This window comes from Stegostoma tigrinum, chromosome 2 (assembly GCF_030684315.1).
Source record: "Stegostoma tigrinum isolate sSteTig4 chromosome 2, sSteTig4.hap1, whole genome shotgun sequence".
Classification (NCBI taxonomy): Eukaryota; Metazoa; Chordata; class Chondrichthyes; order Orectolobiformes; family Stegostomatidae; genus Stegostoma; species Stegostoma tigrinum.
The window spans coordinates 129004489-129018309 of record NC_081355.1 but is presented as its reverse complement, the minus strand read 5'-3'; the positions used below and the strand labels follow the sequence as shown (position 1 = coordinate 129018309).

Sequence of the window (13821 nt, the reverse complement as noted above, 5' to 3'; positions counted from 1 at the left end):
CTACGTGAGGTATGTCCTTAGTTCTACTGCTCACTCTACCGAGCTGTGCATTGCTGAAATAATTGTGTAATTCAAACCACTTGAGGATACTGTTCTTTAGAGACCTACTCGAGTGAAACAGTGTCAGAGAGTTTAGTTGCAATGTGGTCCGTTGGGGAAAATAGTGTGACTGTCATCCAGGCACAGTTCGTTGGCCTATTTAATGAGCATATTAACACCGGCAATTATGAAAACATTAAACAGTAAAATAACAGTAGGATATCAGTGCATTTACTCTATCTGTTTACCATATGGTGAATTCCACTAAAATCTTATGAACGGTAAAGCATGTTAACATATTTCTGATTTCAGCAGGCAGGTATAATTTAACCCTCAACAGTCAAATCTATCGGCTAGGCTGCACAGTCTATTATACCAATCCATCCATAAACACTGCAAATGTTATTTGCTGTTTTCTTGCTCCTAACCAGCACCACCACAGTAGATTTATATTCTTGGAAGTACCAAGCACTTCAGTGAAATGACATTCTGAATGGAAAGCAAGTTTACACACAACATATTTGCTTAAAACTTGGGGACATTCAGGTGACCACCCTGACTGAAAGTATTAATGAAAAAAACTCCCACAGAAGCTGTACTGACAGCTTAGAGAGTTTATCCAGTGATTTATTTGTACCGTGGAGACTTGGGAGGGTCCCCTATATGATCTCCAGTGAACCAGTGTGAGTCAGGATCTTCATTTCAAATGAAAGAAGAGGAGGAGACTCTACAAATATCCACATCCTCAATGATGGAAGGGCCTAGCACATAGTACAGAAAGTAAGGCTGAAGCTTTTGCTACAATCTTCAGCCAGAAGTGCCAAGTTGATGATGTATCTCGGCCTCCTCCAGTAGTCCCCAGCATTATAGATACCAGTCTTCAGCCAATTCAGTTTGCCCCACATAATATCAAGGAAAGGTTGGAGGCACTGAATACTCCAGCATTCCAGCAATAGTACTGAAGACTTGTGCTCCACAACTTGCTGCTCCTTTAGCCAAGCCAGTACAATTACAACACTGGTATCTACCGGACAATGTGGCAAATTGCCCAAGTATGTCCTGTACACAAAAAGCAGAACAAATCCAACCCAGCCAATTACCGCCCAATCAGTCTACTCTCGATGATCAGTAAAGTGACGGAAGGTGTCATCAACAGTGCTCTTAAGCAGCACTTACTCACCAGTAACCTGCTCAGTGATGCCCATTTGGGCTCCGCCAGGGCCACTCAGCTCCTGACCTCATTATAGCCTTGGTTCAAACATGGACAAAAGAGCTGAATTCCAGAGCTGAGGTGAGAATGACAGCCCTTGATATCAAGGCTGCATTTGATCAATTGTGGCATCAAGGAGCCCTAGCAAAACTGGAATCATTGGGTATCGGAGGCAAACTCTTCAGTGGTTAGAGTCATAACTGACACATAGGAAGATGGTCATGGTTGTTGGAAGTCAGTGTTCTCAGCTCCGGGACATCTCTGCAGGAGTTCCTCAGGGGAGTGTCGTAGGCCCAACCATCTTCAGCTGCTTCATCAATGACCTTCCCTCCATCATAAGATCCGAAGTGGGGATGTTCGCCAATGATTACACAATGTTCAGCACCGTTTGCGACTCCTCAGGCACTGAAGCAGTCCATGTTCACATACAACAAAGATCTAAACAAAATCCAGGCTTGGGCTGACAAATGGCAAGTAACATTTGTGCCACACAAATGCCAGGCTATGAACATCACGAATAAGAGACAGTCTAACCATTGCCTCTTGACATTCAATGGTGTTACATCCCTGAATCCCCCACTACCAACATCCTGAGAGTTATTATTGATCAAAAACTCAATTGGACTCACCATATAAATGCAGTGGTTACAAGAGCAGGCCAGAAGCTCGGAATGCTGTGGCAGGTAACTCACCTCCTGATGCCTCAAACCATGTCCACCAACTACAAGGCACAATTCAGGAGTGTGATGGAATACTCCCCACTTGCCTGGATGGGTGCAGCCCCAACAACACTCAAGAAACTTGACACCATCCAGGACAAAGCAGCCCACTTGATAGGCACCACATCCACAAGCATCCACTCCCTCCGCCACCAATGCTCAGTAGCAGCAGTGTGTACTATCTACAAGATGCACTGCAGAAATTCACCAAAGATCCTCAGACAGCACCTTCCAAGCCTCCGAACACTTCCATCTAGAAGGACAAAAGCAACAGATATATAGCAACACCACCCTCTTCAAGTACCCCTCATGCCACTCACCATCCTGACTTGGAAATATATCACAGTTCCTTCACTGACTGGGTCAAAATCCTGGAATTCCCTCCCTAGTGGCATTCTGGGTCAACCCACAGCAGGTGGACTACAATGGTTCAAGAAGGCAGGTCACCACCACCTTCTCAAGGGCATCTAGGGGCAGGCAAGAAATGCTGGCCAGCTAGCGATGCCACATTCCATCAAAGGAATTGTTTTAAAATGTCTGCATTCATCTAGCACCTTTCACATGCGCAGGCCATCCAGCAGCCAGTAAATGCAGTCCCTATTGTCGTTGAGGAACTGTGGCAGGCAGTTAGTATATAGTCAGCAAAAATTGTCGTGATGATCACAGAATTGTTACAATGCAGAAGTAGGCCAATCAGCCCATCCTGACTGCACTGGTTCTATTACCTCGTGCCAAATTCCTTCCCTTTCATGCTCTTAGTAATCATCCAATGCCTCAGTTGAACCTGCTACTACCACATTCCCAGGCAGTACATTCCATGCCCTAACCATTCACTGGGGAAAAGATTTTTTTCTCAAATCACCATTGCTTCCTTTACACATCACTTTATGGATGAATGAATGATTCATGAATTAAAGACAATGATTTATTGTGTTAGAAGTAGGTTTATTGTCACATATGTCTCGGGAGATACAGTGATAAGTATATCTTTAAATCAATGCGCTCTCATTATCTTTTATGAGCTGATGACCAGACAATTTGCTTATTTAATGATAACAAAGTGTGGAGTTGGATGAACACAGCAGGCCAAGCAGCATCTCAGGAGCACAAAAGCTGACGTTTTGGGCCTAGACCCTTCATCAGAGAGGGGGATGGGGAGTGGGAACTGGAATAAATAGGGAGAGAGGGGGAGGCGGACCAAAGATGGAGAGAAAAGAAGATAGGTAGAGAGGAGAATATAGGTGAGGAGGTGGGGAGGGGATAGGTCAGTCCGGGGAAGATGGACAGGTCAAGGAGGCGGGATGAGGTGGTAGGTAGGAAATGGAGGTGCGGCTTGAGGTGGGAGGAAGGGATGGGTGAGAGGAAGAACAGGTTAGGGAACCAGAGACAGGCTGGGCTGGTTTTGTGATGCATTGGGGGGAAGGGAAGAACTGGGCTGGTTTTGGGATGCATTGGGGGAAGGGGAGATTTTGAAGCTAGTGAAGTCCACATTGATACCATTGGGCTGCAGGGTTCCCAAGCGGAATATGAGTTGCTATTCCTGCAACCTTTGGGTGACATCATTGTGGCACTGCAGGAGGCCCATGATGGACATGTCGTCTGAGGAATGGGAGGGGGAGTTGAAGTGGTTCGCGACTGGGAGGTGCAGTGTTTATTGCGAACCGAGCGGAGGTGTTCTGCAAAGCGGTCCCCAAGCCTCCGCTTGGTTTCCCCAATGTAGAGGAAGCCACACCGGGTGCAATGGATACAATATACCACATTGGCAGATGTGCAGGTGAACATCTGCTTGATATGGAAGGTCATCTTGGGGCCTGGGATGGGGGTGAGAGAGGAGGTGTGGGGGCAAGTGTAGCACTTCCTGCGGTTGCAGGGGAAGGTGCCGGGTGTGGTGGGGTTGGAGGGGAGTGTGGAGCGGACAAGGGAGTCGCGGAGAGAGTGGTCTCTCCGGAGGGCAGACAAGGGTGGGGATGGAAAAATAGCTTGGGTGGTGGGGCCGGATTGTAGATGGCGGAAGTGTCAAAGGATGATACATTGTATCCGGATACAACGCCTCCCCCTCTCTCCCTATTTATTCCAGTTCCCTCACCCCATCCCCCTCTCTGATGAAGGGTCTAGGCCCAAAACGTCAGCTTTTGTGCTCCTGAGATGCTGCTCGGCCTGCTGTGTTCATCCAGCTCTACACTTTGTTAACTTGGATTCTCCAGTATCTGCAGTTCCCATTATCATTGCTTATTTAGTGATGTTTGTTGAAGAGTATATATTGTTCAAGACATTGGGGAGAGCTGTCCTGCTCTTTTTCAAAATTGTGCCAAAAGAAAGGACATCACCAACAGGTATTTCCAGTCAAGCTGTTCAGAGATGTCATTACATACCTGTGGAGCAGGTAGGACTTGAACCTGGACCTCTTCGTCCAGAAATGTGGTCACCACCACTGCATCACAAGAGCCTGCCAATGTTGCTTGAGTTTACAAATACGATGGTCAATGCGTACTTTTAGAGTTATAAATAAGAGTTGCAAACTCTTAATGTTTTTGTCTCCTAATCACAGTCCCAACCTCCCCACCAACGTTGGATTCAGATGAGTGTGACGAAGAATTTGGGAACTGCCACAGTGGAACAGGTGATGGCTTCGACTTTACAGGTGCATAACTTTTCCGCACACCACCACTGTAACCTTTCTTGCTCGCTTCCTCTGTGCGCCGCTGTTAATGAGCCTAAAACCTGAAAAACACATGTGGCTCATCCAACTAATAAACAGCTTATCCTTACAAATCTGTCGCTATCAACACTTTCCATCTACTAATTGGCACTAATCCTTCAGTGTACATTCTTCCTTATTAGAAACCATGGCATCACTTCGGAAGAATAAATAAACAAGCAACAAACTGGCAATGAAGCATTTGGTGCAAGCTTATAATCAATGTATGGCTTGAATTATTGTTAACACTCAGGGAAAGGAAATACTTCTGAATGAGTCCAAATTCTCATTTGGAGCATTGTGTTTCAGATCGCTGTTCGAAACCTACATGGTCAGCCTCCTTAGGGAAACTGTTTATTTTAGAGCTGGCAGGAGTGCTGCACGGGAGGGTCGGCATGCACACGGGAAAGTTGGAAGTCAGGATTCGCCACACACTGGAGTGCTTTAACTCCATCACTTCTGTGCCTGTGTGTGTGTGGCATCAGTGGGAGGTCCCCAGCCAGAGGTCAGCCTGACTGAAAGACTTGGCTTCCAGTCAGACAGTGAATACTCCCACAACCCACACCCAATCCCACCTGCTTCCCCACAGCGAAACTCCCCACCTCCACGTCCAAAACAAATCATAAGCTCCTTTGAAATGCAAGAGTTGTAGAATAATCCCACACTAATTTGCAGTGACAGACTACAGAGCTTCAGCAGCACAGCAACAACTTCTTAGAATTCTGGATGTGAGTTTGCTCACTGAGCTGGAAGGTTAGTTTTTTAGTTAGAAAACTAACCTTCCAGCTCAGCGAGCAAACTCACATCCAGAACCTCAACCTGAGCTACAAATCTTCTCAAAACTCGCTAACTTCTGAGAATCCCTACAATATGGAAACAGGCCATTCAGCCCAACATGTCCACACTGACCCTTCAAAGACCATCCCACCCAGACCCATCCATTACCATTTTCCTGTAACCCTGCATTTCCTCTGACTCACACACCTAACCTACATGTCCCTGAATACTTTATGCAATTTAGCATGGCCAGTCTTAGCTTGCATATCTGTGGAATGTGGGAGGAAACCAGAGCACCCAGCAGAAACAAGGCGAATGTGCAAACTCCGCACAGTCGCCCAAGGGTGAATTTGAACCTGGATCCCTGGTGCTATAAGGCAGCAGTGCTAACCACTGAGCCACCATGCCCTCCTTCTCAAGGCCAGTTTGGGATAACATAGTATCCCTGGTGCAGGTGCAGGCCATTCAGCCTATACCAATCCTCCCAAGAACATCCCATCCAGACCCACCCCCAACCTGTGCCTATAACCCTGCATTTCCCGTGGCTAACCCACCTAGCCTACACATTTCCGGACACTATGGGGCAATTTAGCATAGTCAGTCCACCTAACCTGCATGCCTTTGGACTGTGGGAGGAAGCCATGAACCAGAGGGAGCCTGCACAGACAAAGGGAGAATGTGCAAACTCCACACAGAGAGTCACTCGAAGGTGGAATCGAAATCGGGTTCCTGGCACTGTGAGGCAGCAGTGTTAATTGCCACCCTCCACTGAGCCACTGTGGCAACAAGTAATCTCGATTTGAATCAGCTAGTAACGACCATGGAGCTTAACTAACACCAACAAGATCGTTCTTTTTCCATTTCCAAGCTTGTGCCCCTACTGAGGATACGTGTTAACTCTTAAGACTTTCATCTTATCTGTCATGGTTACAGTTGCCTTTGACTGTACCCTGTTTCCAGAATTTACAGAATGGCAACTGCAAGTTGTCTTTGTTTTATTGCTGTCGGGTGCAGACAGGTTTTTAAAGAAAGGCTAGCGGTTTGTGGATGAAAATCAGGAGTGAGAACCCTGGCTGATCTGTTTTCTCCCTCCTTCAGTGGTGCCTCCAATCGACCCAATGACCCCCCTTCTTGTCAATAAGCACCAACTTTATTTAAGCGATTTTCCTGCTCTTGATTTAAAAATTGTTTTCATCTGTGAAATGCAGAGTGACAGTAACTGAGGTGGACTTATTTTTATTTAGCACTGCAGTTTTGAAGGGGTAGTGTTGCTGTTGTATTGTTGGCAAGCTGACAGCTTACAACAGTATTGTGTGAAAGCCAGAGCAAGCCATTGAAGCTGCTTATTGGCATTATTGTGGCAGCTTTACAGATAAATAACCTCCAGTCAACTGCAGAGCAATTCTATGTTCAATAAATATTCCTCTTTATGCAGATATATTCATACAAGTTACTGTTTTGCTTGAGAAGGTCCAGCACTTTAAAAATTTCTTATCAATTCTTTTTGACGGAAGGCAGTATAACAAAGGGAGCATTTTAAAATTCTTCAGTGGGATCGCTGATGTTTGTAGGAGATGGAAATCTCTGAGAAACTGCTATTTTGTATCATGTGCGAGTGACCTGTTGACATTTTAGCCCCTAATAGGGGTTTTGCATTTTTTCTACACGTGTACCGAATTTTGGAAATATCTATCCCCAACTTTGTATTAAAGTAAACAGTAAAATAAAGAAGCTGGAGGCATTTAAAAGATGTTCCCTTTTCTTTGGTCTTCTTACGTAATCCAATGCAATAAATAATGTCTCTACGGGTTCTAAAAAGTACATTTTGAACTCCCAGAAGAGCACCTCCCTACTATCTTCGCTGCACTCACTTACTCCCCTCTCTGGCCTCTATTCTCTCAACAGCCAGCATTTATTTCTAGCAAAGAGCCTGGCCTATCAAAATAGGTACCTATACCGGTCATTATTGTGTAATCAAATGGAGATTGCAAAAGCTCAATTCTGCAGTGATATTTATCCAAACAGAGCAATGTTTATCCACATTCTGTGCTGTGGGAATGGTGTGTTCATTAGAACTAGCTTGGAGACAAAGGCCTGGACAGTGTGACACCCCATCAATATTCATGCTCTTCACCGATTTCTGATCTCATTCCTCTTTCACAGGTGGCAACACAGCCCTAGGAACAGAAGAACCGACGTTACCTGAAATACCCGGGTACCCAGGTAAGGAGCACGTTTGCTCAAAGTTAATGCTGGCATGTGGGGAAACATGTTGATGGTTTGAAGGACATTACAGCAAACGTGGAAGGGCACAGCAGAAACAACAAGCTCCAAAAACGCCTCTTGAGATTGAAGAAAGATTCAGTAGCAAAATCTCCGCCTTACCATTTAGAGGTAAAAATCCCCAAGAACGTGGTTGAATTTTCTTGGTCATTCTCCCGCTCCACTGTCACCAACGCATCCAAGCCAGTTTAAAAATGTGCACATGCTGATCTTCAGTGGGGATTATAGAATCGGTGTGGGAGAGGAACATGGAAAATTTAGTCCAAGTGGTGCAAGTGTGGGGTCATTTCTTTCAGTTAAGGGGCACTGGCTGTCAGCACTGAACACTTGAAGCGTAGGTACAGTATAGGTCAGATCTGAGCTAAGTTCTCCTTGCTGTCCTTCAATAACGAACTTAATGCCAATCACAGGAAAACAATTCCTGAAGGACTAGATTGGTGATTCAGCTTCGTAGATCTATTTATAGTTACCAGAAAGAGCAGAAGACCTGAAGTGCTCTGCTGGTGGAATAAGGAGATTCTTGTTACCAAGGCAACAGATTCAACTGTTGTTGGAGACTCAAACTTAGAAAATAAAATATTATATGACTTTCACTCATCCTTAGCCAGGCTTCTAGGAGGGAAATTATGGAAAACTAAACCCTCTCTGTTCTTATTGCTTGCAATCACACCTCCTGTTTGTCAAACAGGAACGTGTCAGGCTCCCTGCATGCTGCCAATTGCCACATTTACATCCAGGAGATACGTGGACTTTAAATCATGTTGGCTCAACCAAATGTGACTTGCTTTAGGAGCAGGGAAGAGCATTGAGTTTAACCGTACAATAATTTCATTTCATGCTGGTCTGACTGACTTATCTAATACCTACGTGCATAAACATTCCTGAATATATCCAAAATTAGCCACAGCCAAACAATGCTTCGTTAATTTGCTGTGTATCAAAGTGAGGCTGTTTCCTATGATAAGTCTGGGTTTATCTGTGAACTGAAATGCTGTGAAAAGGCCTGTGACACAGTTTCCTGTCTGCCTAATGATGCTGAGTGTTAGTGAAGTGAGGTGCATGCATAATAGAACAGAGAAAAATAAGAAAAAGAAATATCCTGCATTTTACAAATGTTAAGAAAGTAGCTGTGGGCTTACACTTCAGCAGGTTTTGTACAAAGGAAAAAGCTCCTCAATGTACTTGTGGAATCGCACATTCTTGTATGTGGAGTGTCTTATTAGCCACTCCTATGTCTTTAATTCATTGCATGTAAATGGGACAATGGTCTGCGCTCCATTAGCTTCTACTATGTTGGTTTTGTACTGCACTGGTCATCAGCACAAGATCTCCTGTAGCCTGTTCAAACCCAGCGGCTTACAGTCCCTGCCAGAGAAGATCTCTTTTTCTTTGAAAAGCAGGAAGTCTTTCCAGCAGAGATAATGGGAACTGCAGATGCTGGAGAATTCCAAGGTAATAAAATGTGAGGCTGGATGAACACAGCAGGCCAAGCAGCATCCCAGGAGCACAAAAGCTGACGTTTCGGGCCCAGACCCTTCATCAGAGAAGTCTTTCCAGCAGCAGGGGTCTGCTAGAGTCTGCCAGTATGCCTGGGGGGTTGCGGTGCTCCATGCTGTGCAGCAGGACCCTGACAGCACCACTAGGCCCAGAAATCTTGGCAGCCAGACTCATAGCGCCCACCACTAGAGCTTTAGCCAAGTGGGTGATGTGCAATTAAATGGGGAAGATCAAGAAATTTACAATTCTGCCATTAGCTTGGCTATTACAGCAACTCTGCATCTTGATCCCTGCTTAGTTATGTCAAATGGCATGAAGGTGATGTACTTTTTGTGGTAGAAATTTAAATCACATCACTTGCAGTCCGATTCTTTGGGCTAATATAAAGGCAATCTCCTACCCAGCAATGGTCCGCTTGCATGGCAACATTTTCTTCAGCAACTTCCTCATGATTTTTTTTCTGTGCTTTCATGATGCAAAGGGCTACTCAGAGACAGAAGGGTCGAGGTTGCTAACAGGGAGGTGATTACATAAACACTTCCTGATCTTGTACTACGCTACTGTCTTCACTGTGTTAGCAAAGACATTAATCCCAGGGTTACTGCTGAGAGCCGTTGTTGCCAATCCCTAGCACCCACAGTGAGCCTCCCTCCATCTATCCTCCCTCACCTTCAGTGATCTTGGGCCTCAGGTAATGGGGACGATGTGGGGGTAGAGTTAACAGTGGAAGCCAGCCCCCCACCCTGCTCCCCGGCCAGTATTCCTGCAGAGCAATGACTAGGTGAAGGGTGTCTCCTCGTGGCCGGTACCTCAGTTGCTGGGGTCCTTGATCCCAGGGGAGACCAGGCGCTGTTCTGCAATGCAGAAGTCCTTCCCGAAAAGAGGTGATGCAAAGCGCTCCAGCTTCTGGCTGAGACTATCTTCACCTACGTTACATTCTGCCCATAATATTCCTTCAACACCACACATTCCGTCAGCCCATCTGTGTTAAGCACAGGCAAAGGGAAGACCATCTTGAAGCACATGCACTCTAGTTTGAGGAGGTTGGGCTTTTAGTAGTCGTGTCACTAGACTAGTAAGCACTGTGCCTAGGTTAATATTCTGGGGACATGAGTTTGAATCCCATTATGGCTGATGGTGAAATCTGTATAGAATTTTTCAGAAATCTGGAATGAAAAATTAGCCATTGTTAATTAATTGTCATAAAGAATCCGTTTGATTCACTGATGCCCTTTAGGAAAGGAAATCTGCCATCCTTTTCTGGTCCGCCTTACATGTGACTCCAAACCCACAACAATGTGGTTTATTCTTCTTTATTCATTCACAGGATGAGGCTGTCACTGCTAGGAAGCATTTATTGCCCATCCTTAGTTGTCCAAAGGGCAGTTAAGAGTCAACCACACTGCTGTGGATCTGGAAAGGATGGCAGTTTCCTTCCCTGAAGGGCATTAGTGAACCAGATCGGCTTTTATGGCAAACGATTCACGGTCATCATTAAATTCTTAATTCCAGATATTTATTGAATTCAGATTCCACCATCTGCCATGGTGGGATTTGAACCTGGGTCCCAGAACATTATCTGGGTCTCTGGAGTAACAGTCACAGCGATAATACCACTGGGCCATTGCCTCGCTTTTGATTCTGAACTGCCCACTGGGCAATGAGGGATGAGCAAGAAATGCTGACCCAGCCAGTGACACCCACACCCTGTGAATGAATTGAAAGAAATGCTTTCATACATCCATCCTCTGCCCCCACTTAGCTTTTCTTTACTAATGGCAAGCTACCATCTCAGATGGGAACTAACAGGATCAAATCTGTCTGTCTGCTTTAGAATTCAACCAACTTTATATTGACTCCATTGATTGAAAAAAAGCTCCTCAACTTTTGTGAGTTAATAGTTACTTCCTGCCAAATCCATATTAAGTGGAAAGACAGATGCAATTAGCTTTGACTTAAAAATAAAGAGACTACATTTACTGCTAATCAATCAATATGGTTGTCATTCCTACCAATTAATAGGCAGCAGCACTGAAATGGTTGAGTGTGTCATCTTAACTGAATCCTTCTGATCCATGTGCTGGATCCAAGGATCCTGTGTAAAATACCCATCTGTGTCTTTGGGCTTTCTTTCCCCTGGACACAGCCAGGAAAAGCAAAAGCGAAGGTAGGAGTAGAGGTAATCTGACGTAGCAGGAAAATGTTGTGTCCTTGATCAAGAGAAGAGGGCATGGGCTGATTCTGAGGGGACACATCCACAACAGTTTCATGGCAATAGCATACATCCAGCACAGAACTGGACAATGACCATCAGAATGTCTCAGGACTCCTCACACATTTCATTGAGGAAGTGGTACAGAAAATGACTTGTGCAGTTGTTTGTTCCTTCACCTGCTAGTGGTCCTGCTTCGAGGCCTAGGAACCCATTGTGTCAAATTTCTTCAGCCATCCCTCCAAACTATCATACCTGGAGGTTGGACCAGGTGGAAGGTCACAAATTCCTGGAGGTTGGACCAGTCAGCAGTGAGTCTGTTATATCCCTCACACTAGCAGGGAATACCACAGGAAATTTCAGCTCAGCAGGGCAAAGGCAGAGACTTAATTTGAATAAGTCCCATTATTCTCCCCATTATCTTCTCCCTTACACCTGGATAAATAAACGTAGGAAGTAGGACAAGGAGTAGGCCATTTGGCCCTTCAAGCCTGCTGCACCATTCAGTAGGATCATGACTGAACATTCACCTCAGTCCCCTGTTCCCTGTACCCTTTGATCCCTTCAGCCAGAAGAGCTATATCCATTTCCTTCTCGAAAACTTGAATATGATCTGGCCTAGTGGTACTCAACTTATTACTTAAAATAATTGGGATAGCCTCACCTTTTAGAAATATTTCACTGTGTACCGTAGCAGGATTCAAATCCATCTGCAGAATGTGGCTGGGGTCTAGATGACTATACCAGTCATATTACCACTATGCCTCTACCTCCCCAGACATAAAACATCAAGTAATCATTTCCTTTTGCAATCCTGTATTTGTATATCTCACACAATGATGACAGGTGGTGCTCCATTAAATATGGCTCATGAATGAACAGAAACCAGCAAAGGCACAAGTCTGGTTTTACAGTGCTGCCTAAGTGCCTGCCTGTGTTTTCTTTCTGTGACATTTTAAATGCGGTTTGAATGATTTACATAAGCTCCTCTAACGGGTCCTTTCATGGTGACTGTTGCTCACGTTTCTAGGCCGCATGACGGAATGCAGCCAGTAATTCGATCCAATTCAGTTCATTGCTGAAGTATTTTTTTACGAAGGTCTGGCAAGGGTAGCGCAGGTGACCTTGGGATGAAAAGTAAACATTGACACAGTAATAGTAGAACACTCAAAAGAATGCACTTCACAATGAGTCAGTCCCACTAACTGGTTTAAAAGTGGCTCTTGTGACAGATTTTATCTATGATGTGCCTCAGTGTTGCCGCTTTCTTGATCAGCATTATAAATCAATATTAATATATTAAATGCCACCTGACCCAATTATTGATACCCATAATATAACTGAAAGAACACCCTGTTTTATGACTGTTCCTATTTACTTTAAAAATGGTAAGTACAGATGTCCCCTTTCTTTTAAAGACATTCAGCTTTGTTTTACATTTTGCACCTGTTTCCTATGTCTTCCAAATTCCCTTCAGAATTAGAACCAGTTTTGCCAATTTGAAGAAATGAGCTTTCTTTAAAGTTTTCATTTAAAATGGTGCTGGTGCCTAATCCGAGTTGTAAATTTAATAATTTTATTCTATTTACCTAAAGTTGTGTGATACCAGCATGTTATTTTTTTAATAGGCTTGCACTGGAAGTTTGTCATTAAAATCAATGCAATGTACTTTTGCGTCCATGGACAAGATTGGAAACAAAGCTGTACTGACAGAGAGGAAGGGAAAGGGTCCAGAAAACTCAGTTTTAACTTAATTTTAAGTGGATCAAGGGGAACCAAAACACATAGTGTATTTAGATTTCCAAAAGATATTTGATAAGGTGTCTCACAAGGTAAGACCTCATGGCATTTGGTGGGATATTTCAGTGATAATCTTCCAACCTTATGAGTCCCTGGTTAGGTCTCAGCTAGAGTATTGTGAACAATTCCGAACAGTGCACGTCAGAACACATGTAAAAGCCAAGGAAGAAGTTTGTAGTGTTGAGGGGACATTGGGAAGGTACAGAATATTCTGTTTTCACCACAGAAGATGAAGAAGTGACAAGGTAGAGGTCTTAAAGTAGATGGAATAGATAGAGAAAAGCTATTTCCTCTGGATGTGTTAAAACCCAGACTTAGAAAAGACCTGAAGAGATGATAAAAAGAATCTTTCTAATTCAGCACTATCAGGATCTGAAACTCTATACTTGAAAAAGATGGTGAATGTCGATTCCAGAAATAATTTTTAAAAGGGACTTGTACAGCTGTGACAAGCAGAATAGTCTCCTTATACAGTATAAAATTCGATGAGAATACTAGGCAAGTGTGAGCAACGGATGCTGTATTTCTCAAAGCAATAAAGAGACATGATAAATAAATATACTTTATTCCCCATCTACTATACACA

General features: G+C 44.2%; 1 protein-coding gene across 4 annotated transcripts in view; it reads left to right on the top strand.

Annotated features, from left to right (window-relative positions):
- Nucleotides 1-13821, top strand: part of nrp1a (neuropilin 1a) — a 184250-nt gene that overhangs the window by 147893 nt on the left and 22536 nt on the right. For 2 of the 4 annotated variants that reach the window (XM_048554486.2, XM_048554476.2), the window contains exons 11-12: nt 4517-4588; nt 7607-7666. In XM_048554486.2, the coding sequence (XP_048410443.1) occupies nt 4517-4588; nt 7607-7666 (132 nt within the window). Of the gene's footprint in view, nt 1-4516; nt 4610-7606; nt 7667-13821 lie in introns of all 4 variants that reach the window. The other 2 variants (XM_048554466.2, XM_048554458.2) reach the window with 1 other exon arrangement.